Source organism: Ceratotherium simum, chromosome 19 (assembly GCF_057802395.1).
Source record: "Ceratotherium simum simum isolate JZ-2026a chromosome 19, ASM5780239v1, whole genome shotgun sequence".
In the NCBI taxonomy this organism is placed as follows: Eukaryota; Metazoa; Chordata; class Mammalia; order Perissodactyla; family Rhinocerotidae; genus Ceratotherium; species Ceratotherium simum.
This window is the reverse complement of record NC_141918.1, coordinates 33,410,416-33,435,302: the sequence shown is the minus strand read 5'-3', so window position 1 is coordinate 33,435,302 and position 24,887 is coordinate 33,410,416. Positions and strand designations below refer to the sequence as shown.

The following is a 24,887-nucleotide window of genomic DNA, read 5'->3' as shown; positions in this document are numbered from 1 at the left end:
TAACTTTCTTTTGTTTTACATTCCTAATTTTGACTTGTTCCAACTCCCAACAGATAACTTTATGTTAAAAAAAGAGAGAGAAAAGGATTTGGGAGTCAATATAAGTGAGCTGTATCACTTTTTTAAAATGTTAAAGAAAAATGGAACCTTAGAAGCCATTTAATTCATATCTTTTTTTTTTTTTTTTTTGGTGAGGAAGATTGGCCCTGAGCTAACATCTGTTGCCAGTCTTTCTCTATTTTGTATGTAGGACACCTCCACAGCATGGCTTGATGAGCAGTGTGTAGGTCCACGGCCAGTATCCAAACCTGCAAACCCCTGGCCGCTGAAGCGGAGAGCGCAAACTTAACCACTACGCCACTGGGCCAGCCCCTAGTTCATATTTTTCTAGCTGATTTTCCAAAAATATAATGAGAGATTTTGTCAAGTGTCTTACTGAAAATGATTTCATGCATTCATTCAACAAATATTTATTTAAATACCTCTAGTGTGTTAAATAAACACTGTGCTAGGGATCAGAGATAGTACATTAAATCACTCAGGTTCCTTAACCTCATAAAATCTTTTATTTTAGTTATTTTAATTACTTTATGTCTATAACATTCCCCCAACCTACCAAATCAGTAAATATAGAAAAAAATAGAGCTCTAACTATTTTGGCATTACCTATTTCTTTATTTAATTTTATTGCTTATAAGCTATTTTATTTACCTATGCCCCCACAAGTTTCAAAAGCTATTTGAGGTGGCTTATAATAAAAGGGAAAAATACCTTAAAACCACATGAGAACATTTCAGTGAACCCATGCTTGTTCATGTGAGTGCTTTTTTTCCCTAATACTCTAAACCATCTGCTTAACAGTGGTTATTATAAACAATCAGTAATTGTTTGATTCAGTTTTTCGAGGGACTGGTATTAAACTGACTACCTTTCAGTTCTAGAATCTTCGTGTGTTGTTCTTGGAAAATTGGAATAACATTTATCCATCTCAAGTCTCCTGACTTTCATTCTCTAATTTTCCCAAATAAATTTCTCAAAGATTATTTGCCAACTTTTTAAATGAAATTGTCAAACTGTACAGCTGTCTCTCCTGCATCTGTTTATTATGATAAGGGTGTATTTAAATATAAGAAGAAATCTAATTGTGTCTGTATTTTCAAAATTGACTTATTGTGTAAGTTATTTGACATATTTTGCAGTTTTTATAAAAGTTATAGGAATAGGAAGAGGATTTATGAATGTCCCCTTCAGGTACCTGAAAGCTGACTAAATAACCAATACTATACAACTATTGTAAGAAAGTCATGCGTCTCTATTTTGAGAAGCAAAACATCCCCCAATTCACATATTCAAGAGACCAGTATATTTATATTTAAACTGTTTCTTCTTTTCCTACCTCCATCTCTCTGCCTGCAGTACCGTGTGGAATCAATGATGTTGCGTATTGCTAAACCAATGAACTATATTGCTGTGACACCTAGTGTACAACAGAGATCCCAAATGAGAGCCCCACAGTGTATTCCCCTAATTATGGAGCCTGAATCTCGCTTCTATAGCAACTCTGTTCTGGTTTTGGATTTCCAGTCACTATATCCTTCTATTGTGATTGCATACAACTACTGTTTTTCCACCTGCCTTGGCCATGTGGAGAACTTGGGAAAGTAAGTTTTTTACGTATTTATAGTTATGTTGTGCTTTGTACTTCTTACTAAAATTAGACTTCTTTGAGTTTTGCTTTGCACTTGAAACTGTCCTGATGAGCAAAATGAATGGGCTGTAGCACAGCTAATTCGTTCTTTGTGGTTATGTTACTAATTGACATGGATCACCCTATGACTGATTCGGCATCATGGATGGATGACTCATGAAGAAAACTGAATAGTCAGCCTTGCAACTTATCTGTTTCACTCTCCATGTATATCTATGGTCTCTTTTTAAATGAGAGTTATATTTAATTTGTTTATATAAATCATTTTTCATTGAAACAGTTTGAGGATTATGATCTTACAACTCTAGATATCACCTGCTCTTGACTTGTTTTAGAAATAGTCTGCGGGGCCGGCCCGATGGCATAGTGGTTAAGTGCATGCACTCCGCTGCTGGCGGCCCTGGTTCGGATCCTGGGTGTGCACTGATGCACCGCTTATCAAGCTATGCTGTGGCGGCGTCCCATATAAAGTGGAGGAAGATGGGCACACACGTTAGCCCAGGGCCAGTCTTCCTCAGCAAAAAGAGGAGGATTGGCATGGATGTTAGCTCAGGACTGATCTTCCTCGCAAAAAAAAAAAAAAGAGTCTGTGACTTTTTTGAAAAGTTAAATTGTTAAATGTTAGGTTTTATTTATTCATGTCAACAGAATTTTATGAACTGAATGAGAATAACATTTTAAATATTCAAAGGAGTAGATTTTTTCTTATAAGAAATATAGTCTTCCTTTGTAATGATTTTTGTATATTTAAAACCAAGTGTTATAGTTTTGGTCTAGAGTGTACTCACTCCTTCATAGAAAGCATTTGTGGAAACTGTATTGGTAATCTTGTCTTTTTATTAAGAACATAAATTTGGAAAAGCTATTTACAGTCTTTTAAGGCTTAAATTTTTCTTCAAGGAATTTAGTGTAAGGTGATCATATGTTGAGTTGAAATTTGGTATTTCAGAATAGATTTTACCCATACATTTTAGGATAGTGTCATGTAAGAAATGTTTCTTTTAAGAAATTGTAAATATTTGAAGAACTTCTTTTTGGTAATTAGGTAAACATATTACTAAGTACATGAATTCATGTTTAGATGTTTGAAAATGAATTTCTACTGGAATTAGAAAGATTCCTAAAATTGCCTAGAATCTCTGTTCTATGATTTGAGATAGTATTTGCTTAGTGTTTTCTTTCTTAACAGGTATGATGAGTTCAAATTTGGCTGTACCTCTCTAAGAGTACCTCCAGATTTACTTTACCAAATTAGGCATGATATCACAGTGTCCCCCAATGGAATAGCTTTTGTCAAGGTAATACGCTCTTGTGAATGAAAGGTATCAACTGTGGCTTAACCTTTGGAGAGCTAATGATTTAGATGTTGTTGGCATATAATACAAAACAAAAAAACAAGTTTGCTTGAATATCTTATCTCAAAAAGTCAAGGATTTAGGAATTTCTAAGAAATCGTTTAAAAAAATCAGTCATATTGTTTTGCATGAATTTAGGTTTAAAATCTTTTAATTGTTAGATTTTAGTTTTTAAAGAAAGAAATGTACTTCTGCCTCTATTAGAATCTGGCAGAATTAAATAGCTATTTGATGATCACAACAATGTTAACTTATAAGGATTTAAATTACTTTAATGTGTAAACTGTATTAATCATTCTACATTATTTTAAATTAAATTGACTATCTTTAGAAAGTGATACTGTAATGTATTTATTAATTGCATTTTTAAGAAGATATCCAAACTAATAATAGGGTCTCTTTTTTCTCTCCCTTATCTCCCCTCAAAAGAGACTAAGGAAAGCCTCATAAATGAATAAATTAAAGACAAATAGTAGAGATCTGGAAGATTATATTGCCTCTCATATGCCAACTTCATTTCTTTCTTTTCTGTTTCCTTAGTAGTGAGTCTGTACTAGAATCATGTGACTATAGGGTGGTTGATGGTAGTAGCATGGACCCCACTAGCCCTCAAATTCATTCTGGTGTACTCAGCAAAAGTAGCATCATTCTCTACCAGTAAGAGGATGCTGTGTTTAAAAAGTACCCTAAAATTAGCCATTTAGATGTGAGGAAAATTTTTGCCAGAGAGTTCCTGATATATTTCTTTTTGGAAAATATTACGTCTTAACATAATGATGTATATTATGTCTTTACTTAAATATTATGGCTGCTTCAAAAGGTACACAGAATGAATCAGAGGTTAGAATATGTTTTCATTGTCACATACTTAGCAGCTGATTATATTATCTCCCTTTAACAGCATTTTAAAACCTTGCATCTACATTTTGACCCAGTGTGTAAAGCTTAATGAAAATAAGATTTTTTAATATTCAGGAGTGTGATTATCCTATTCCTAGGGTTTTACTTGGTCAGTCTGACATGCATTACCTTGCACGTGTCTGTGAATCATCTTCAAAGTTAATATTGTTTTGTGGTTTTCATTCCTGCTGGAGTTCTCATAAATTCTCCCTAGTCTTGATTAATACCTATGGTTTTTTTTTTGGCATCAACAAATTTTATCACCTCACTATTCATCCCCTCTTCCAGATTGCTAATAAATATAGGCCGGAGGGGATGGCTTAGTGGTCTAAGCATCAGATTTGAAATACCTAGAGCCCCTGGAACTGCAGGTTTGAATGTCAGCAGAGTCAACCCAGCTCATCATTCTTCCAAGGTAGATAAATGGAGTTCCATGCAGATTACTGTGTGGGGTCATTAGGATGAGATCTTTAAAAACTGAGGTTTGTTATGAATGATACAAATCCCGTGTGTCTTTCTGAAAGAGTGGGGGTTTGGATCAAAGTTTTGAACAAATTTTCCCTCTGAACTTGTTTGTTATATGGTCTCTTATGCACTAGTTGACATCCTCCTCCCGGGAGGTCTCTGAACTCACATAGTAGTACTACATGAGATTTATAAACATTACAGGAACCTTTCAGGCAAAAAGTCCTCTTCAAAAGAAAGAAAATGTGATGATTTGGTATTGATGGCCACTGGTCCTATGGCCACTCAATTATTAGTATGTTGCAATTCATGACAGTTGGCCACTGTTATACTTTGTGCTTCCTTCTTAATGATCTAAGTCTATAATGTTTATGGGATTTTAAACATTCTTTTTTCCTTTATGATAGCCTTCAGTAAGAAAAGGTGTGCTACCAAGAATGCTCGAAGAAATTTTGAAGACTAGACTCATGGTGAAACAGTCGATGAAGGCTTACAAGCAAGACAGAGCCCTTTCACGAATGCTTGATGCACGTCAGCTAGGACTTAAGCTTATAGCAAATGTCACATTGGGCTATACAGCTGCTAATTTCTCTGGGAGAATGCCATGCATTGAGGTAAGTGATATGAATCTGTAGTTTTTTCAAAAGAGACTAAAGCAGCATTAAGTGAATACTTGTTCATTAAAGCATTTTGTTTTGTTTTGAAACTTCACACTAAAGGGTTTCATTTCCATAACATAAGATCAGTTTTTCTCAAACCGGCTTATATACATACATAGTTTCAGGAATTTGTGGGTTTTTGCTATAAGAACTCTTTGTGTCTTTATTTCAATGATAATTTTAGAAATTAGCATATATATTTTTCTGCATAATCTGGATGACCATATTGTAACCAACCATTAGAATGAGATTTCAGTGCCACCTTTATAGCTGTGTTTACAACAACCTTGGTACTAAATAATTCCTTTTAATCTATTAATAGAGATCTGATGATAGTTTGGTTGGCTTCTCTAAATATCAGAATGAACAAAAATCATTCTGTATTTACTAGTTTATCAGTAGATACAAAGCAAAACCTTTCTTTTGCAGTGGTAGTTGCAACTGAAACACTTTCATAGACTAAGACTAATTTCTTGTTATTTACTAAATTAGAGTGTTAATTTGACATGAATACAATATACTGTGACAGAATAATATAATTTACTAGTAACTGAGAAAAGAACAGGGTGGACTTGTTTTGTTGATGATCTTTTCATGCCAAATGAAGGCCAGAACATGGTGGTGTGCCGTATTTGTAGTAGCTCAATGAGGGCGAAGCAGTGGAAGAATAAAGTTTGCACACAGCTCACAGTAGGCAAAGTCAACTCCAAAAACCTGTGCAAGGAACTTCCCGTTTCAGGTCCCCGATGGAAGAAGCTCAGAGTTGCCACTCCATCCTTACAAGTAAAAACCTGAACAAACTTAAAAATCAACAACTCTTCTTAAATCTGTCAAAGAAGTGAGGTTACAGGGAAAACTGCTGCCCCCAAAATTAAAGAGACCAAGAGGTGAATACAGAGAATCACAACTTACTGGAGCAGGAACCCAAGACCACCCACCTCTCCAGGAACCAGTGCTGCAGTAGGGAAACCTGAACTTTAACTGATGAATTGCTGGAGGCTCAGTGTGGACAAGTCTGAGAGATAAATCTCCAGGGTACCCAGTCGTTGGGGTCCCCACACTTTTGTGAATTTTACCTCTAGGAGCTTAACCAGGTTCTCACAGTGATATATCAGAAATTCTCTTGTGCTTCTGGCATGAGGAGGGGAAAGGAACTGTTTTGAAATACACCAGAGCATTCTGTTCTTAATAAGGTCTGCCCTCAGGAGAAACTATTTAATTAGAGCCTAACTGACCTAGGAGAAGGGAAATTACCCAACTCCGATTGCTCTAGCCTTCCACGTGGAAGAAGGGAAATTACTCCAGCCGTCTCTAGCCATCCTGTCCCACTAAAGGAAGGAAAAAAACTGAGAAGCATGTGTGAAGTCCACAGTCCAGAGGTACAGGTTCACTGAAAGACTGAGTCCTACTATAGGACTATAGAACACTTCCACTCGCTCCACAAATTACCACCACATTACTAAAGATCTATTTATAGCAGTTCTGTTTACCCAATACCTCATGTCCAACTATCAAAAAAAAATTACAAGACATACTAAAAGCTAAAAAACACAGTTTAAAGAAACAGAGCAAGCATCAGAACCAGACCCAGATATGGCAAGGATGTTAGAATTATCAGACTAAGAATTTAAAACAGCTGTGATTAGGATGCTAAGAGCTCTAATGGATAAAGTAGACAGCATGCAAGAACAGATGGGCAATGTAAGCAGAGAGATGGAAATTCTAAGAAAGAACCAAAAAGAAATGCTAGGGATCAAAAACACTGTAACAGAAATGAAGAATGCCTTGAATGAGCTTATTAATATACTGGACATGGCTGAGAAAAGAATCTCTGAGCCTGAGGAAATCTGGATAGAAACTGCCAAAACTGAAAAGCAAATAGAAAAAAGACTGAAAAAAGAGAATAGAATATCCTAAATTAGTGGGACAACTACAAAAGGGTGTAACATATGTGTAATTGGAATTCCAGGAGAAGAGAGAGAGAAAGGAACCAGAAGAAATATTGGAAACAATAATGACTGAGAATTTCCCCAAATTAATGTCAGACACCAAACCACAGATCCAGGAAGTTTAGAGAACACCAAGCAGGATAAATGCCAATAAAACTAAACCTAGGGATATCATTTTTATACTACAGAAAATCAATAATAAATTAAAAATCCTGAAAGAAGCCAGAGGAAAATAACACCTTACCTATAAAGAAGCAAAGATAAGAATTACAGCTTTTCCTCAGAAACCATGCAAGCAAGAAGAGAACAGCGTATAATATTTAAAGTGTTGAGAGAAAACACCCTCCAACCTAGAATTCTGTGCCCTGCAAAATTATCATTCAAAAGTGAAGGAGAAATGAAGACTTTCTCAGACAAACAAAAATTGAGGAAATCTATTGGTGGTAGACCTACCTTGCAAGAAATGCTAAAAGAAGTTCTTTGGAGTTAAGGAAAATGATACAGGTCAGAAACTCAGATCTACATAAAGAATAGAAGAGCATAGGGAGGGAATAAATGAAGGTAAAATAAACACCTTTATTTTTCTTATTCTTAATTGATCTAAGAAATAGTTCAAAATAATAATAGCAACAAGGTATTTGATTATGTATGTTTATGTATATATGTGTGCTTTTATGTAAGTAAAATGAATGACAGAAATGATACAAAGAATGGGAGGGAGGAATGAGGATTAATTCGTTGTTATAAAGTACTCACATTACCTGTAAAGTGGTATAGTGGTGTTTGAAAGTGATATATTGAAAATAAATGGGGGCCGGCCCGGTGGCGCAAGAGGTTAAGTGAGCACACTCCGCTGCGGCGGCCCGGGGTTCGCCGGTTTGGATCCCGGGCGTGCACCGACGCACCACTTGGCAAGCCATGCTGTGGCAGCGTCCCATATAAAGTGGGGGAAGATGGGCACAGATGTTAGCCCAGGGCCAGTCTTCCTCAGCAAAAAAAAAAAAGAGGAGGATTGGCAGATGTTAGCACAGGGCTGATCTTCCTCACAAAAAAAAACAAAAAAGAAAGAAATGTATATTGCAAAATCTAGGGCAACCATTGTAAAAAAGTAAAGGAAGAAAGGAGAGAAAATGGAATCATGTGAAATAGTCAAAACCACAAAAGGCAGAAAAAGTGTGAAAAACCAAAATAGGAACAAAAAATGAGCAACAAATAAAAAACAATCATGAAAATCAGTAAAGACATAGTTGAACTCAACAACACAATCGATCAACTGGATATAATGGGCATGTATAGACTACTTCATCCAACAACGGCCGATTACTCATTCTTCTCAAGCTCACATGGAACCTGCACCAAGATAGACCGCATTCTGAGCCATAAAACACACCTTAACAAATTTAAAAGAATATAAATCATGCAATGTCTACTCTCATATCACAATGGAATTAAACCAGAAATCATTAGCAGAAAGAGAGCTGGAAAATCCCAAAATGCTTGGAGATTAAATGGTACATTTCTAAGTAATACATGGGTCAAAGAAGAAATCTCAAGAGAAATTAAAAAATATTTTGAACTAAATGAAAATGAAAACAATTTGTGGGAATCAGCAAAAGCTATGCTTAGCAGGAAATATATAGTATTGAATGCATATATTAAAAAAAAGAAATATCTAAAATCAGTCATCTAAGCTTCCACCTTAGGAAACTAGAAAAAGAAGAACAAATTAAATCTAAAGTAAGCAGAAGAAAAGAAATAATAAAAATTACAGCAGAAATCAATGAAATTGAAAACAAGAAATCAATTGAGAAAATCAAAGAACCCAAAAGCTAGTTCTTTGAATAGATCAATAAAATTGATAAGCCTCTAACCAGCCTAACTAAGAAAAAAGAGAGAGGACACAAATTGCTAATATCAGAAATTAAAGAGGGGACATCAGTTCCCATGGATATTAAAAGGATAATAAAAGAATACTATGCACACAAATTTGATAACCTAGGTGAAACAGACCAATTACTTTAAAGACATAATCTACCAAAACTCACACAAGAAGAAATAGACAATCTAAATAGGCCTATATCTATTAGAGAAATTGAATCAATAATTAATAAACTTCCAAAAGAGAAAGCACTTCAGACCCACATGGGTTCACTGGTAAATTCTACCAGACATTTATGGAAGAAATTATACCAGTTCTTTACAATCTCTTTCAGAAGATACAAGCAGAGGGAATACTTTCTAACTCATCATATGAAGCCAGCATTACCCTAATACCAAAACCAGACACAGACATTACAAGAAAAGAAATCTACAGACTCTCATGTACATAGATGCAAAAATCCTCAACAAATATTAGCAAATCAAACCCAACAATGTTTAAAAACAATTATACACCACAACCAAGTGGGATTTATCCCAGGTATGCAATGCTGGTTCCACATTTGAAAATCAATTAATGACATCCATCACATCACATATAGGCTAAATACGAAAAATCACGTCATATCACTAGATGCAGATAAAGCATTTGACAAAATCCAACACCCATTCATGATAAAAACTCTCAGTAAACTAGGAATAGAGGGGAACTTCCTAAGCTTGATAAAGAATATCTACCAAAAAAACCATACAGCTAACATCATACTTGACTGTGAGCAACTTGAAGCTTTCCCACTAAAATCAGGAAAAAGGCAAGGACGTTCCTTCTCTCACCACTGCTTTTCAGCATCGTACTGGAAGTCCTAGCTAATGCAGTAAGACAAGTAAAGGAGATAAAAGGTAAACATAGTATACATATTGGGAAAGAAGAGATAAAACTGTCTTTGTTCACAGATGACATAATCCTCTCTGTAGAGAATCCAAAAGAATTGACCAAAAACGATCTCCTGGAACTAATAAGAGATTATAGCAGGGTTGCAGGATGCGAGGTAATACGCAAAAGTCAATCACTTTCCTATATACCAGCAATGAACAAGTGGAATTTGAAATTTAAAACACAATGCCACTTATGTTAGCCCTCCCCAAAATGAAATACTTTAATATAAATCTAACAAAATAAATGCAAGATCTGTATGAGAAAAACTGCAAAACTCTGATGAAAGAAATCAACGAAGACATAAATGGAAAGATATTCCACATTCATGGATGAGACTCATTATTGTCAAGATGTCATTTCATCTCAAATTGATCTATAGGTTCAATGCAATCCCGGTTCAAAAATCCCAGCAAGTTATTTTGTGGATATTGACAAACTGATCCTAAAGTTTACATGAAAAGGTCAAAGACCCAGAATAGCCAACACAATACAGGCATACTTAGGAGATATTGCGGGTTCAGTTCCAGACCACTGGAATAAAGCGAATATTGCAGTAAAGCAAGTCACGCAAATTTTTTTGTTTCCCGGTGCATATAAAATGTTTACACTCTACTGTAGTCTATTAAGTGTGCAATAACTTTATGTCTAAAAAAACAATGTACATACCTTAATTTAAAAATACTTTATTGCTAAAAAATGCTAACCACAATCTGAGCCTTCAGTGAGTCGTAATCTTTTTGCTGGTGAAGGGTCTTGTAAAAAACACAATATCTGCAAAGCTCAATCAAGTTGAGTGCAATAAAACGAGGTATGCCTGTATTCAAGGAGAAGAATAAAGTCAAAGCACTGACAGTACATGGCTTCAAGACTTACTGTAAAGCTACAGTAATCAAGGCATTGTAATATTGGCAAAAGCATAGACAAATAGTTCAATGAAACAGAATAGAGATTCCAGAAATAGACCCCCATAAATACAGTCAACTGATCTTTAACAGAGGAGCAAAGGCAATACAACGGAGCAAAGATAGTCGTTTCAACAAATGGTGCTGAAACAACTGAACATCCACATGAAAAAGATGAGTCTAGACATAGACCTTACACCCTTCACAAAAATTGACTCAAATTGAATCATAGACCTAAATATAAAACACAAAACTATAAAACTCCTAGAAGATAACATAGGACTAAAATCTAGATAACCTTGGATTTGGTGATGGCTTTTTAGATGCAACACCAAAGGCACAATCCATGAAAGAAAGAATTGGTAAGCTGGACTTCATTAAAATTAAAATTTTTTGCTCTGACACTGTCAAAAGAATGAAAAGCCATAGACTTGGAGAAAATATTTGCAAAAGACATATTTGGTAAAGGACTGGTATTCAAAATATACAAAGAACTCTTAAAACTGAACAATACAAAAACAAACAGTTGATTAAAAAATGGGCCAAAGACCTAATAGACACCTCACCAAAGATTTATAGATGACAAATAATGATATGAAAAGATGCTCTAAATCATATATCATCAGGGAAGTGCAAATTAAAACAACGTGATACCACTACACACCTATTAGAATGGCCAAAATCCAGACACTAACACCACCAAATGCTGGCAAGGATGTGCAGCAGCAGGAACTCTCGTTCATTGCTGGTGGAATGCAAAATGAAACAGCCACTTTGGAAGACAGTTTGGTGGTTTCTTACAAAATTAAACATACTCTTAGCATTTGACCCAGCAATCGAGCTCCAAGGGAGTTGAAAACTTATGTGCACACAAAAACCTGCACACAGATGTTTATAGCAGCTTTATCCATAATTGCCAAAATCTGGAAGCAACCAAGATGTCTTTTAGTAGGTGAATGGATAAGTAAACTGGTACATACAGACAATGGACTAGTATTGAGCACTAAAAAGAAATGAGCTATCAAGTCATGAAAGACACGGAGGAAGCTTAAATGCATATTACTAAGTGAAAGAAGCCAATCTGAAAAGGTTATATACTGTATGATTCCAACTATATGACATTCTAGAAAAGTAAAAACTATGGAAACAGTAAAAAGATCAGTCATTGGCAGGGGCTAGAGGGGAGGGGAAGAGAGAAATAGGCAGAGCACAGAGGATTTTTAGGGCATTAAAACTACTCTATGATACTATAATAGTGGATATGTACATATCATTATACATTTGTCCTAACCCATAGAATGTACAATACCAAGAGTAAAACCCTAATACAAACCTATGGACTCTGAGTGACAAAGAAGTGTCACTGAAGGTTCATCAAGTGTAATAAATGTTCCATCTGGTGGGAGATGTTGATAAGGGGGTAGGCTATGCATCTGTGGGGGCAGAGGTTATATGGGAAATCTCTACCTTCTGCTCAGTTTTGCTGTGAACCTAAAACTGTTCTAAAAAATAAAGTCTATTGGGGAAAAAAACCTGTGCAAAGCAGTCAGTGGCATATTAATATTGAGACAGCAAAATACCATCTATAATAAAAAAATAATGTTAACTCGAATTTTTTGGATATTTTTAGGTAATACAAAAAATACCCTGTCAATCCTAGGGATTCATATTATTACTCACGTTTGGAAAACATTGATCTAAATAATCTAATAGAAAAAGTGGAAATACTATATTACTAAAGTAGAACCAAGATATCAAATTTTTTTTTTTTTTTTTTTTGGTGAGGGAGTTGAGCCCTGAGCTAACATCTGTTGCCAATCTTCCTCTTTTTGCCTGAGGAAGATTATCCCTGAGCCAACATCCATGCCAATCTTCCTCTATTTTGTATATGGGACGCTGCCACAGCATGGCCTGAGGTGCTGTGTTCAGGTCTGCGCCTAGTATCCGAACCCGTGAACCTCAGGCCACCGAAGCGGAGCACGCGAACCTAACCACTAGACCACAGGGCCTGTCTTAGGCCATTTCAACATTTCCCTAATTTTTTCACTACCTCTCAATTTAAAATTTGTTTATTAATATATTTTGGTAACAGAACAATGCAGGAATTAACACTTCTTTTAAATATATATAAATATTTTAACCTTAGAATAACTGGAATTTGGAGGTTTTTATCTGGCAGTCGAAATTTAGGAGACTGCCAGGAAGTATGCTACTACCTAGCATGTTGATGTCTGACTGCCGAACAACATCTGCCTCCTTGACCCTGGACTTTTCAGTTATTCTGCAGTTAATGACTGCAAGCTTGTGTTTGGCCCTTCTTTATATGCCAGCATCACAACAATACAATGTTGTGTTAACTTACATATGACATCATGAGTGGAAAAAGCAGTTAACATCACAGAAAGGGCCTCTAATGAACAAGTGAAAAGTTAGGGCCAATGGAGTCAAAATGGAAGCTATTAGTCACATTTTAAAAAGGGTGAATGGATTACTGACTGTGGCCACATGCTTTCTTTCAGTGAACACACAATCAAAAATATTTGACCGTACCACTGAGATCATAAAAAGTGCTAGATCTGAACTATCAGAGAAAGACAAGACTTTGTAAGCAAGAATTCCTCTGAGAAGAATATGGAGAATAAATAATGTAGCTAATAGTTGTAGGTTAATATTAGTCTTGTCTCAGACATTGTCACTGACATTTCATAAATTAAAAATTTTATGTCTTCACATTTTTCTCCTAAACTGTTTACTATTCATATTCAATATACACGTATATTTGACAACTTTTTCAACTGGCTGTTTGTTGTCTCTTTTTATTTATTTATTTTTTAGATATAATTGACATACAACAGGTGTACAACAATATTTGTATATATTGTTAAATGATCACCACAGTAGGTCTAGTTAACATCCATCACCACACATAGTTACAAATTTTACTTTCTTGTGATCAGAACTTTTAACATCTACTCTCTTAGCAACTTTCAAATATACAGTACAATATTATTAACTGTAATTACCATGCTTTACGTTACATCCTCAAAACTTATTTTATATCTGGAATTTTGTACCTTTTGATCACCTTCACCTGTTTCACCTACCCTCCACCCGCTTCCTCTAGAAACCACCAGTCTATTCTCTGTATCTGTGAGTTCAGTGTTTTGGGTTTGTTTTTTTTAAGATTCCAAATATAGGTGAGATCATATAGTATTGGTCTTTCTCTGTCTGACTTATTTCACTTAGCCTAATTTCCTCAAGGTCCATCCATGTTGTCACAAATGGCCAGATTTCCATCTTTTTATGGCTGAATAATATGCCATTGTGTGTGTGTGTATGTGTATATATATATACCACATCTTCTTTATCCATTCATCCACCAATGAACACTTAGGTTGCTTCCATGTCTTAGCTATTGTAAATTATGCTGCAGTGAACACATAGGTGCATATATCTTTTCCAGTTAGTGTTTTCATTTCCTTCAGATGTGTACCCAGAAGTGGAATCACTGGATCATATGGTAGTTCTATTTTTAATTTTTTGAGGACCTTCCTTACCGTTTTCCATAGTGGCTGACCAATTTACATTCCCACCAACAGTGCACAAGCGTTCCCTTTTCTCCACATCCTCGCCAACACTCTGTTTCTTTTCAGAGAAACTTTACTTTAAATATTTTTCTTACTATGACTTTTCAGGATCCCAACCATTGTCTAAATTGTGAAACCAATTATTTTCCTCTTTTTAAATCCAATATCCTAGCCCTATAATGAAGTAATATTTTTCTTTTTCTTTCTTTTTTTTTTTTTTTGTGAGGAAGATCATCCCTGAGCTAACATCCATGCTAATCCTCCTCTTTTTGCTGAGGAAGACCAGCCCTGAGCTAACATCTATTGCCAATCCGCCTCCTTTTTTTTTCCCTTTTTCTCCCCAAAGCCCCAGTAGATAGTTGTATGTCATAGTTGCACATCCTTCTAGTTGCTGTCTGTAGGATGCCGCCTCAGCATGGCCGAACAAGCGGTGCGTCAGTGCGCACCCGGATCCAAACCGGGCCGCCAGTAGTGGAGCACGCGCACTTAACCGCTAAGCCACAGGGCCGGCCCCAGTAATGTTTTTCAGATTAGGAACCATGGCACAAAGTAGCAGAATCAGTTTTAATTTATAAATGCCAATGCCACTGAATCCTTCACGCTGCATGGTCTTCAGGGGCAGCTGCAAGAGTTCTGACTTACACTTCCAGGGGTAACTTAAATGGGTCAGAATAGGCAGCAGGAGCCAGACGTTTAGGATCGGTATGTGTATGTATTTATTTGTATGTGTCTATCTCAAAAGCGTATGTGACTCTGACACTAGATGGCTCACCCATCCAGCTATTTGCCATCACATATTTTAAATTTTATCTTGTTTGAAAGTGGCAACAGATGACAGATGGAACATTTTATTCGAACTTGAATTTCAATTAGATAACATGATTTTTAAAATGTATTAGGTTATAGTTCACATTCTCAAAGTTTCCTAATGCACTGAAGGTCTCAACAGAATTCATGATCTTAATTTAAAACCCAAATTAAGTTTCTGCTACCAGTTTTTATTCCTTTGTTCATACACTTAGTATTTCCTTTGTAAAGCAACTTTAAACAGCCTTTTAAATACTATTCAATCCTACATTTAGTTCAGGTAATGCAAATTTTACAGTAAAAGATGAATCGTTAACTATTGTTTGCTTCTTAACACAAATGAAAAAGTACATGATTCTTATTTTAAAATTTTAAAAAGAATGCTCCATTTATGCTGAAGGGCAACTTTCCCCTATGCTTAGCTTTGACGAGTTTAATAAATGAAGCAATAATGCTATACTAGTCTCCTTAATTTACTTAACCATGAAATATAATTGGCTTGTTTCTCATACTTGTCAAGATGTATCAATCTTTGTTTTGTTAACTTATACCATGATCATTGTTAAAACTCACCAATCACCAATGAAAGAACCCTTGTTATATATATCTGCCTACTTGATTTAAACTGAACACTTATATTTTCCATCATATAATTATACATTTTTGCTTATATTTAGTATTATCTAAAAATTATGGATAACCAGTCACTGAGATTTAAGTTCAGCATTAACTTTTCAATGATACTGAAGAAATTATCATAACACTCCAACAGAAAAATTTTAAAAGATACACATATACACACTCATGCACATGCACAGAGTAATTTCCTGCCTAATTGGTTATAAAGGCATATAAGAAAGTCCTTGAATAAACAAGGCTTATTCTTCTAGGAATCAAATGTAATTGTGTACCTTGTATAAAGTGCAATCCATTGTACTTACTGATACACTCACAGGCAAGTCTGTATATTGATTGGTTCCTTCTTTTAAATTCTTCATCCACCTCATTTTCTTCTTTAGTACTCATAGAAAGAATGATGACACTGATGACTATTTTATTTTCTTTTTTATGTTCTTTTCTCCTTGTTTTTAGAAATACTTAGTAATTAAAATCAAGTATTATATGTTAAAGTCTATTGACTTATACAAGCTATGTTAAGAAATTATTTCCAATGTCTTTCTACCAACAGGTTGGTGATAGTATTGTGCACAAAGCCAGAGAGACCTTGGAGCGAGCTATTAAACTGGTGAATGATACCAAGAAATGGGGTGCTAGGGTTGTATATGGTGATACTGACAGGTAATGAACTTTCTGTTTTGTAGTTGTCTTTTTGCATCTTTTCGGGTATTCATTTCAGTGTTTGAAATGGTTTGAGGGTAATCCTTCCTGAAAACAGAGTTCTACTTTCCAGTCCTTATGATCTCATGATCAGAGTTAGCAGAGGTCCTGATTTACCAGATGTGATCTTAAGAGACAGAAAATGTAAGTGTCCTGAGCCACAAACTCTGAAGATTCCCACGGCATCCCTCCAGGTAGCCAAGTAGATAGTCATCTGTAAAAAACTGTACACACAGGAGTCTAGTCTGTTTAATGTGAATAATTCTTCGTATAGCTGCAGCTCTCTGAATTTAAACATATATCTTAAAATAACCAAACGTTTTGAAAGACAGTTGCCAAAGCTGTGAGTGGTTGAGTTTTCACTAGGCCCCGAAATCTGTTGACTTTCTACAAGAAGTTTGATAGGCAAATAGAGTTTTCCATTTGATTCCAGAGGGCTCATAGACTTCCTGAAGCCCATCATCCATGGACTGACAAAGGATGGGACTGCCTTTGAATCCTGAATAACCACAGCCTGCTTGCTTGCTTTGATAATTTTCAGGGCCTAGTTATTTGTGTAACATCTTATTTGTATGACTCATTAAAATTCTTCTAGAATATAGGTATGAAAATTTCGTGGAGTCTGAAATTTTTTTCATATTGAAAGCTGAGAGTCACAGTGTGATCATGCTAAGAGCACCTCCCTCAGGAGCTCTGATTACCTTACAGTCCAACGAAGCAATAGGAGATGATGCTTCTAATTATTAAAAATAGCTTCTAAATAATCTTTAATCTTCTTCAGTTCTTTAAGCCACATACAATCAGCATAATCATATTAATGCTGAATGCAGCCTTGCCTTATATAGCAGCTGTTTCATTACCAACAGGTGGGGATAGTTTCAAGTTATCCAGCCCTCAATTATCCATAGTCCCTACTGTTCCCCATCAAAGCCATGCCTCAGTTTGACTTTGGGTATTTGACTGCTCTGTAAAACCACTTCTGCTGAGTAGTCTAGCAAAATAAAAGTTACTAGAACATAGTTTTGCACCTTGTTAGCAGAGCTCCTTGCAAAATATGTAGGGAAGAGGAAAAAATTAAACATTTAAATTGTTGAGTTTAATTTGGGGTCATACATGTCAGTGGTTGACAACACACACACAGAATCAGAAGTTGGCATGATTCTGGTTGTAGTTATGTTTAGCCTTTCAGATCTTTAGGAATTCAAACAAACCAAAAAACACAGACTCACAGAATGTCAGAGCTAGAAGAAGACTTTGGTATCATTTAGGTCAGCATTTTTCATGCTGTTGGGAGGAACCCTAGGAGGCACATTCTCAGGTGCTGCTTAAAAGCAAATTCCCTCAGGATAAGAAACTTATCTAAGATCACCCAACTAGTCAACAATGGAGCTATAAATCGGTACACAGTGGTTTTTGATTCCTAGCTGGTGCTTTCTCTCTACGTCAGACTTCCTAGGTATTTTATGATTCCAATCAAGGAAATTTATTTGCAGTATCATTAGAATTTTTGATCACCATTCATTATTTGATTCATTCAACAAATGTTTATGGAACTATACTATATGAGGGCAATTCAGTTGGAAGCATGTATTCTCAATTGTAACAATATTGCCCCACCAGGGTACAAATTAGTCCTTGGGGAGCAAAAACGTTTAGATATTACAGTGGGTTTTGGCCCCAGAAAGCTCAACCCTACCCAACAACATTTTATTCCTTGATAATTACTTTATCTTGTTAAATCTGCTTTTAACTTTTTTTCCTTTGGAAGGACAATAGTGATAAAAGATTAAGAAACACTGCTCTTAGGGATAATAGATAATACTTGGTAGAGTGAAAAATTTTTCTTAACTGAAAGTGAGGTCTGAATTCTCTTTCTGGCTGTCCTCCTAGCTGATTGCATGGCCATTAAAAAGGCACTTAGCCTCTCTGAGCCTCTCTGAGCCTCTCTGAGGCTAAGTTGCATCGTCATCAGAATGAAGGAAATCTGATAGCGGGTGGTGAATGACTATTGCCTCCCTTCAATTTCAAGACTGCTGATTTTATGAATCTTGGGATCTAGCTAAGGGAGATTGGTTACCAAAGCATCAAAATTACTCTGTTAGAAGGGTGTTTCTCTTTCTAAAGCGGTTATGCATTATTGTCCATTTAGAAATTATAATAAAAAAACACACTGTATTTATTTATATTATAGTGGTTCAAACAATTATTTTATATAGTAGTGGTTCTCAATAATATTTATGACCTACTAGTAATATGACCTACTCCCATCAGTTATTGAAGCTCTCTACAATAGTGATTCTCAGGCAGGGTAGGGAAGGGCATTTGAAAAGACACACACTTCCAGGGCAGCAGAAGGGCAGTGGGGAGCTAGAATAAGAATTTCTTGGGAAATTCATCTGAGTGTAACTGAGAAGAGCCATGTGATTTTCATGGCTCAAAATGTGTGCTTGGATCTCTCAACCTAAAGATAAATGTTTAACTAGATTAAAAGCATTAATGCCAGGCAAATAGAAACTTATTTTAAAACAATCTTTCTCTTTGTAGGCTAGTCACTTGCATTCTAAGTGACCCAAAACTTCCGTTAATCCTGACTAGCTCTCTTGAAGCTTAGCTCCAAATAAAACTGGACAAAACAGCGTAGATGGACTCAAACCCACTAACACTACTGGGTAAATTCTCAGATGTATACCCTATAATAATAACTTTTAAGATGTAAAGTATGTATACCTTTAATTTTTATCAACTTTATTGAGGTTTAATTTTTAACAAAAAAGTGCACAGTCTGTAGTTCAGTATACAAATGCATAGACCCATGTAACCAGCTACCACCCTAGTCAAGACACAGAACATTTTTATCACCATAGAAAGTTCTCTCATGCCCCTTTGCTGTCAATTCCTCACTTTCATCCCCTACCCCCAGGCAGCCACTTAACTGATTTCTATTACTACAGCTTAGTTTTGCCTGTTCTAGAACTTGATAGAAATGTGTATACATTGTAAGCATATTACATTGTAAGCATATCAACAAAGTTATACACTTTAATTTCAAAATTTTTTCATTCATCATTGCATCTGAACATTTTAAGCATAGTAATCTTTAAAAAAAAAACGTTGGCAGTTACATCTCAAGTTAAACATACCCTTAGCATGTGACTCAATAATTTCACTCCTTGACATTTACCTAAGAGAAATGAAAACTTAGGTCCACACAAAGACTTAATGCAAGTCTTCAGTGCAGCTTTATTCATTAATAGTCCAGGGCTGCAAAGAATCCAAATGTCCATCAGTAGGTGATGGATAAACAAATATGGCATATCCATGTAATACTATTCAGCAATAAAAAGGAACCAGTTACTGTTACTTAAGCAACATGGATGGATCTCAAAAATACGGTGAGTGAAAGAAGCCAGACATAAGAGAGTACATACTATATAGTTCCATTTATATAAAATTCTTGAAAAAACAAAACTAACATATAGTAACTGAAAGCAGGTCACATGTTGCCTAGGGCTGGGAGTAGAGTGGAAAATTATTGTGAAGGAGTACAAGGGAACTCTGGGGGCTGATGAAAATGTCCTGTGTCTTGATTCTGGTGGTAGTTACAGAAGCGTGTTAGTTTTCTAGGGCTGTCACAGATTTGATGGCTTAAACAACAAAAATTTATTTTCTCACAGTTCTGGAGGCTTGAAGTCCAAGATCAAGGTGTGTCAGCAGGTGTGGTTTCTCCAGAACCCTCTCTCCTTGGCTTGCAGGTGGCCACCCTGCTGTGTCCTCACATGATCTTTCCTCTGTTTGGGTGCATCCCTGGTGTTTCTTTGCATATCCAAATTACCTCTTCTTATAAGGACACCAGTCAGATTAGGCTTACCCTAACCACCTAAATTAGGGCCTCATTTAACTTAGTCCCCTCTTTAAAGGCCTTATCTCCAAATACAGTCACATCCTGAGGTACCAGGGGTTAGGGCTTCAATATATGAATTTTAGGGGGACCCAGTTCAGCCGCTAACAAGTCTATACATTTGTCAGCATTCATGGACTACACTTAAAATGTATTCATTTTTACTATATGCATATTATATCTCAACAAAGTTGATTTTAAAAACAATCTTTCAAAAGGAAATTTTATAATAATCTATTCAAAAAATAAGGCTACATTAGTATAATGAGCATCAGATGGGCCTAAAAAGAAACTATTATAAAAAGCTTCAGGGGGTTCAGAGTATAGCTTAGCTTAAAGGTATAATTAACTATCTAAGGCCTGTTTGTTCCGCCTTAGTGAATGTTAAAATTCAGACTGAGACCATTTTCATTTTAAAGACCTTAAGTAATACTGAATAAATACTCCTTTTCTTAAGCCTTTGATATCAGACTCTAAGACAAGTACTGTATACAATATTGGCAGAGAACGAGCTTTTCCAAAGAAACCATCCAAATGAGATTTAAAGTCCAATATAAAAACAATTAAGAAATATGAGATTGGTTTATGTGGCTCCAAGACTAGAAACAAGAATCCTAAAGTCATGGTTCAAGATATTGTACATATCCAATATTTTATATCTTTCCACTAAAACTATAAGTGAAGATCAACTTTATAATCTCTCTTAAATATATTTATTAGCCATTATTTCTATCAGTCTCAGATTGTGGTATATACTGAAAAATGCTACTATAAAGTTAACCAGATTATATTAGGAAAAAAATGCCCAATACTTTTGTTTTACCAGTTATTTTTGAGTATTTTTTGTATTGGAATTTTTAACCATATTAGAAAGCCTTCCTTCTTGACTAGCGTATATTGCTGGTGGGATTGTACATCGGAAATAGCTTTCTGGAATTCAGTTTGACAGTATCTTTCAAGAAGTATTTTTAGTGTATATCATTTATCCAAAAATTTCACTTCTAGGAATTTATTCTAAGGACACAATCACAGATGTGCCAAATTACTATTATATATTGAAATATTAGCAAAAAATTCAAATAACCTAAGTTTTCAATGATAGGGGTTTGTTTAATTTCTAATATATCATAAATTAAAATACAGTACAACTGTTAAAATAATGTAAAAGAACTAAGTGACATGGGAAAATGTTCACAGTATACCATTAAATGAAAGGAGAAACTTACCAAACAGCGTGATCTGTTATCCCAAATGAGAAAAACTTTAAAGATATACACAAAAAGTTTGTAGCATCTTTTTTCTCAATGGTAAGATCATAGATGGCTGTTTTCTTCTTTGTGCCTTTTTGTGTTTTCCAACTCTTCTTCAGTAAACATGTGACAAAATATATGTGTGCCTTTTTTAAGTTGGGTCATTCTAGAAGGAAATTTCCTCCCATATCACAAGTAAATTTTCCAATTCTTGATGATTACACTTTCTCTTATTTTATGATTGACGTAATTGTGTGTTATACGAAGCTATAAATGTCTAGGAATGACCCAGGACCTTCCTGGCAACTGTGATAGCTGAGCTGGTCTGTGTGTAGCTAAGCTAGAAATATTAGCTGTCTTAAAGATCTGTAACAAGATATACCATGAGTACACAAGGATAGTGTGATAAAACAAGAAAGCTTAGGTAGGAAGCAACTTAATAAGGAAGAATAAGGAGAAAAAAAGGTGTTCTTTGGTACTAGAGTATTAGCCAGGAAAGTTACTCTTGACGAAATTTTTATTACAATGACTTCCTCATTACCCTACTCTATTTTTAATCCTCTTAGTATGTTTGTGCTACTGAAAGGAGCCACTAAGGAGCAGTCTTTCAAGATTGGTCAGGAAATTGCTGAAGCTGTAACTGCTACCAATCCTAAACCAGTGAAATTGAAGTTTGAAAAGGTAAGAGAAATGTAATACTAATAATCACATCTAAAATCCACATACTTCTAGAGATTTCTGACTTGCTCAATACATTTTCAGAATCAGTAACAATGTATGGGTCTATAAAAGTGTTAAATTTAAAATATTTTCCCTTAATTTTATATAATTTTCTCAAATTTTTTTAGTAATGTCTTTATATAAGTGAAAAGATTGTTCCAGTTAACTATTGCTGTGTAACACACCACCCCAAACTTAATGGTGTAAAACAACCACCATTTTATTATGCTTTCAGATTTTATGGGTCAGGAATTCAGAAAGGGTGCAGCAGGATGGCATGTCTCTGCTCCACAATGTCTAGGTCCTCAGCTGGGAAAACTTGAAGGCCAGAGGTGACCCAACTGACAGCTAAGGGCTGAAATCACCTGAAGCTTGCTCACTCTCATGTTTGGGGGTTGATGCTGGCTGCTGTTTGGGACATGAGCTGGGCTGTCAGCTGGAACACCTACACATGGCTTTTCCCTGGGGTTACTTGTTCTTCCTTACAGCCTGATGGCTGAGTTCTAGGAATGAACATCCCCAAGAGAAACAGACAAAAGCTGTTCTGCTTTTTTTTTTCTTTTTAATTCTTTTATTTATTTTTATGTGTGTGTGTGAGGAAGATCAGCCCTGAGCTCACATCCAGGCCAATCCTCCTCTTTTTTTGCTGAGGAAGGCTGGCCCTGAGCTAACATCCGTGCCCATCTTCCTCCACTTCACGTGGGACGCCGCCACAGCATGGCCTGACAAGCGGTGTGTCGGTGCGCGCCCGAGATCCCAAGCCGGGCCGCCAGCAGTGGAGTGCCTGCACTTAACAGCTACGCCTCGGGGCCGGCCCCTGTTCTGCTTTTTATGATCTAGTCTCAGTCACAAAGCATCATAGACCATCTAGATGGCAATACAGATACACAGAGGGAACACAGACCACCCCATCTCTTAATGGGAATAATGTCAGAGTCACAGTGTAAGAAGACCATGTGGGATGGGAGATATTAGTTCTTTGGAAAATACAGTCTGCCACAAGGACATTTGACTATTTTCATTTTACTTTAAATATCAAATATGAACTTAGTTCTTTCTGTATAAAAGATACTGAGCTAGAAGAGGTATGGAATGCAAAGAAGCATAAGACACAGTCCAGCCCCCTAAGAGCCAGTAATCTAAACAGAAAGATTAAAAATGTATATAAATGATCTCTTTTATTGTAAACTTAGAAAAGTATCTTGAGAGCAGTCTCCCTAACCACTGTAAGAGCACAAAGAAACGGAGGTATTGTGTCCTCCTGGGCTGGATGGGGAGACTCCATGTGTAGGAGGTAATATTGCACTGTGTCTTGGAAAATGGTTAGAATTTCAATACGCACCCTGGGGCTGCAATTCTGCATGGAAGAAAATGGCATGCAGAAGGATATGGAGTTGGAAAAGTACAATATGGGAATACAGAGTAGCAGGAGAGAAATCTGAAAAAATAAAGTTAAGACCAGATGGTAGAGAGTCTTGAATGCCAAGCTAAAGTGTTTAAACTTTATTCAGGGAAGTTTATCAAACCAGAGCTTGACATAGTCAGAGCTGTTTGGGGAGTGGTGTATGGGATGGATTGGGAAGAGAAGAATCTCAAGACAGGATGCCTCTTGCAACCTGTATAGCCTTGAACTAGTGAGATGAACTAGTGAAAATAAAGGACAATTCAAGAGATATTGAGAAACAAGTATGAGCAGGAGTTAGAAGTGGTTGATTTAGGAGAGCAGGTGTGAAGAGGAAAAAAAGGGAGAAAAGAATCAAGGATGACTCCCAAGTGTTTATCATGTACCTACTTTGAGGTGAGAATTGTGCTAGAAGAGATTCAAAGAGGACTTAGATATGGTATCTGCCCTAAAGAGCATTCTAATTGGGGGAGAGAGAGAGGAGATAAATTAGAAAACAGAGTGATAATGAGTGCTATTCTAGAAGTATTTGTATGGTACTGTGGACACTCAACCCATCTAGCAAAGTGAGGAGCATAATATGTTTAGAAAAATAGGACACCAGACATGAAAATTTACCTGAAGTAGATCACAGACCTAAACATAAAAGCAAAAACTGCAAAACTTCTCAAAGAAAACAAACATTTGTTAAGAATTGTGATGCATATGTTCATGATGAATATTGGTCTGTAGTTTTTTTTCCTTATATTGTGTTTGTCTGGTTTTGGGAGAAAAAACAGCTTGCCTCGTAAAATGAGTTGGAAGTGTTCCCTCTTCTATTTTCTGAAAGAAAAAGTGTGTAAAATTGGTACAGTTATTTCTTTCTTAAATGCTTGATAGAATTCACCGTGAAGCCATCTGGTCCTGAAATTTTCTTTGGGATGAGGGGGAGATTTTTAGTTACAAATTAAACATCTTTAATATATATTGAATTATTCAGGTTTTCTTCTCATGTCAGTTTAGATAACCTGTGTTGGCAACGAATTTGTCCATTTCTCCTAAGTTCTCACATTTATTAGCATGAATTATTTTTACTTCCTTATTATGATTTTGATATTTGTAAGGTCTTTAGTGACATCCCTCCTTTTACTTG

The 24,887-nt window shown here is 35.8% G+C and overlaps 1 protein-coding gene across 3 annotated transcripts in view; it reads left to right on the top strand.

Moving 5' to 3' along the window:
• REV3L (REV3 like, DNA directed polymerase zeta catalytic subunit) overlaps positions 1–24,887 on the top strand; it is a 175,678-nt gene that overhangs the window by 137,737 nt on the left and 13,054 nt on the right. For all 3 annotated transcript variants that reach the window (XM_004422219.3, XM_087444009.1, XM_087444011.1), the window contains exons 24-28: positions 1,417–1,661; positions 2,898–3,006; positions 4,836–5,042; positions 16,337–16,446; positions 22,200–22,314. In XM_004422219.3, the coding sequence (XP_004422276.1) occupies positions 1,417–1,661; positions 2,898–3,006; positions 4,836–5,042; positions 16,337–16,446; positions 22,200–22,314 (786 nt within the window). The remainder of the gene's footprint in view (positions 1–1,416; positions 1,662–2,897; positions 3,007–4,835; positions 5,043–16,336; positions 16,447–22,199; positions 22,315–24,887) is intronic.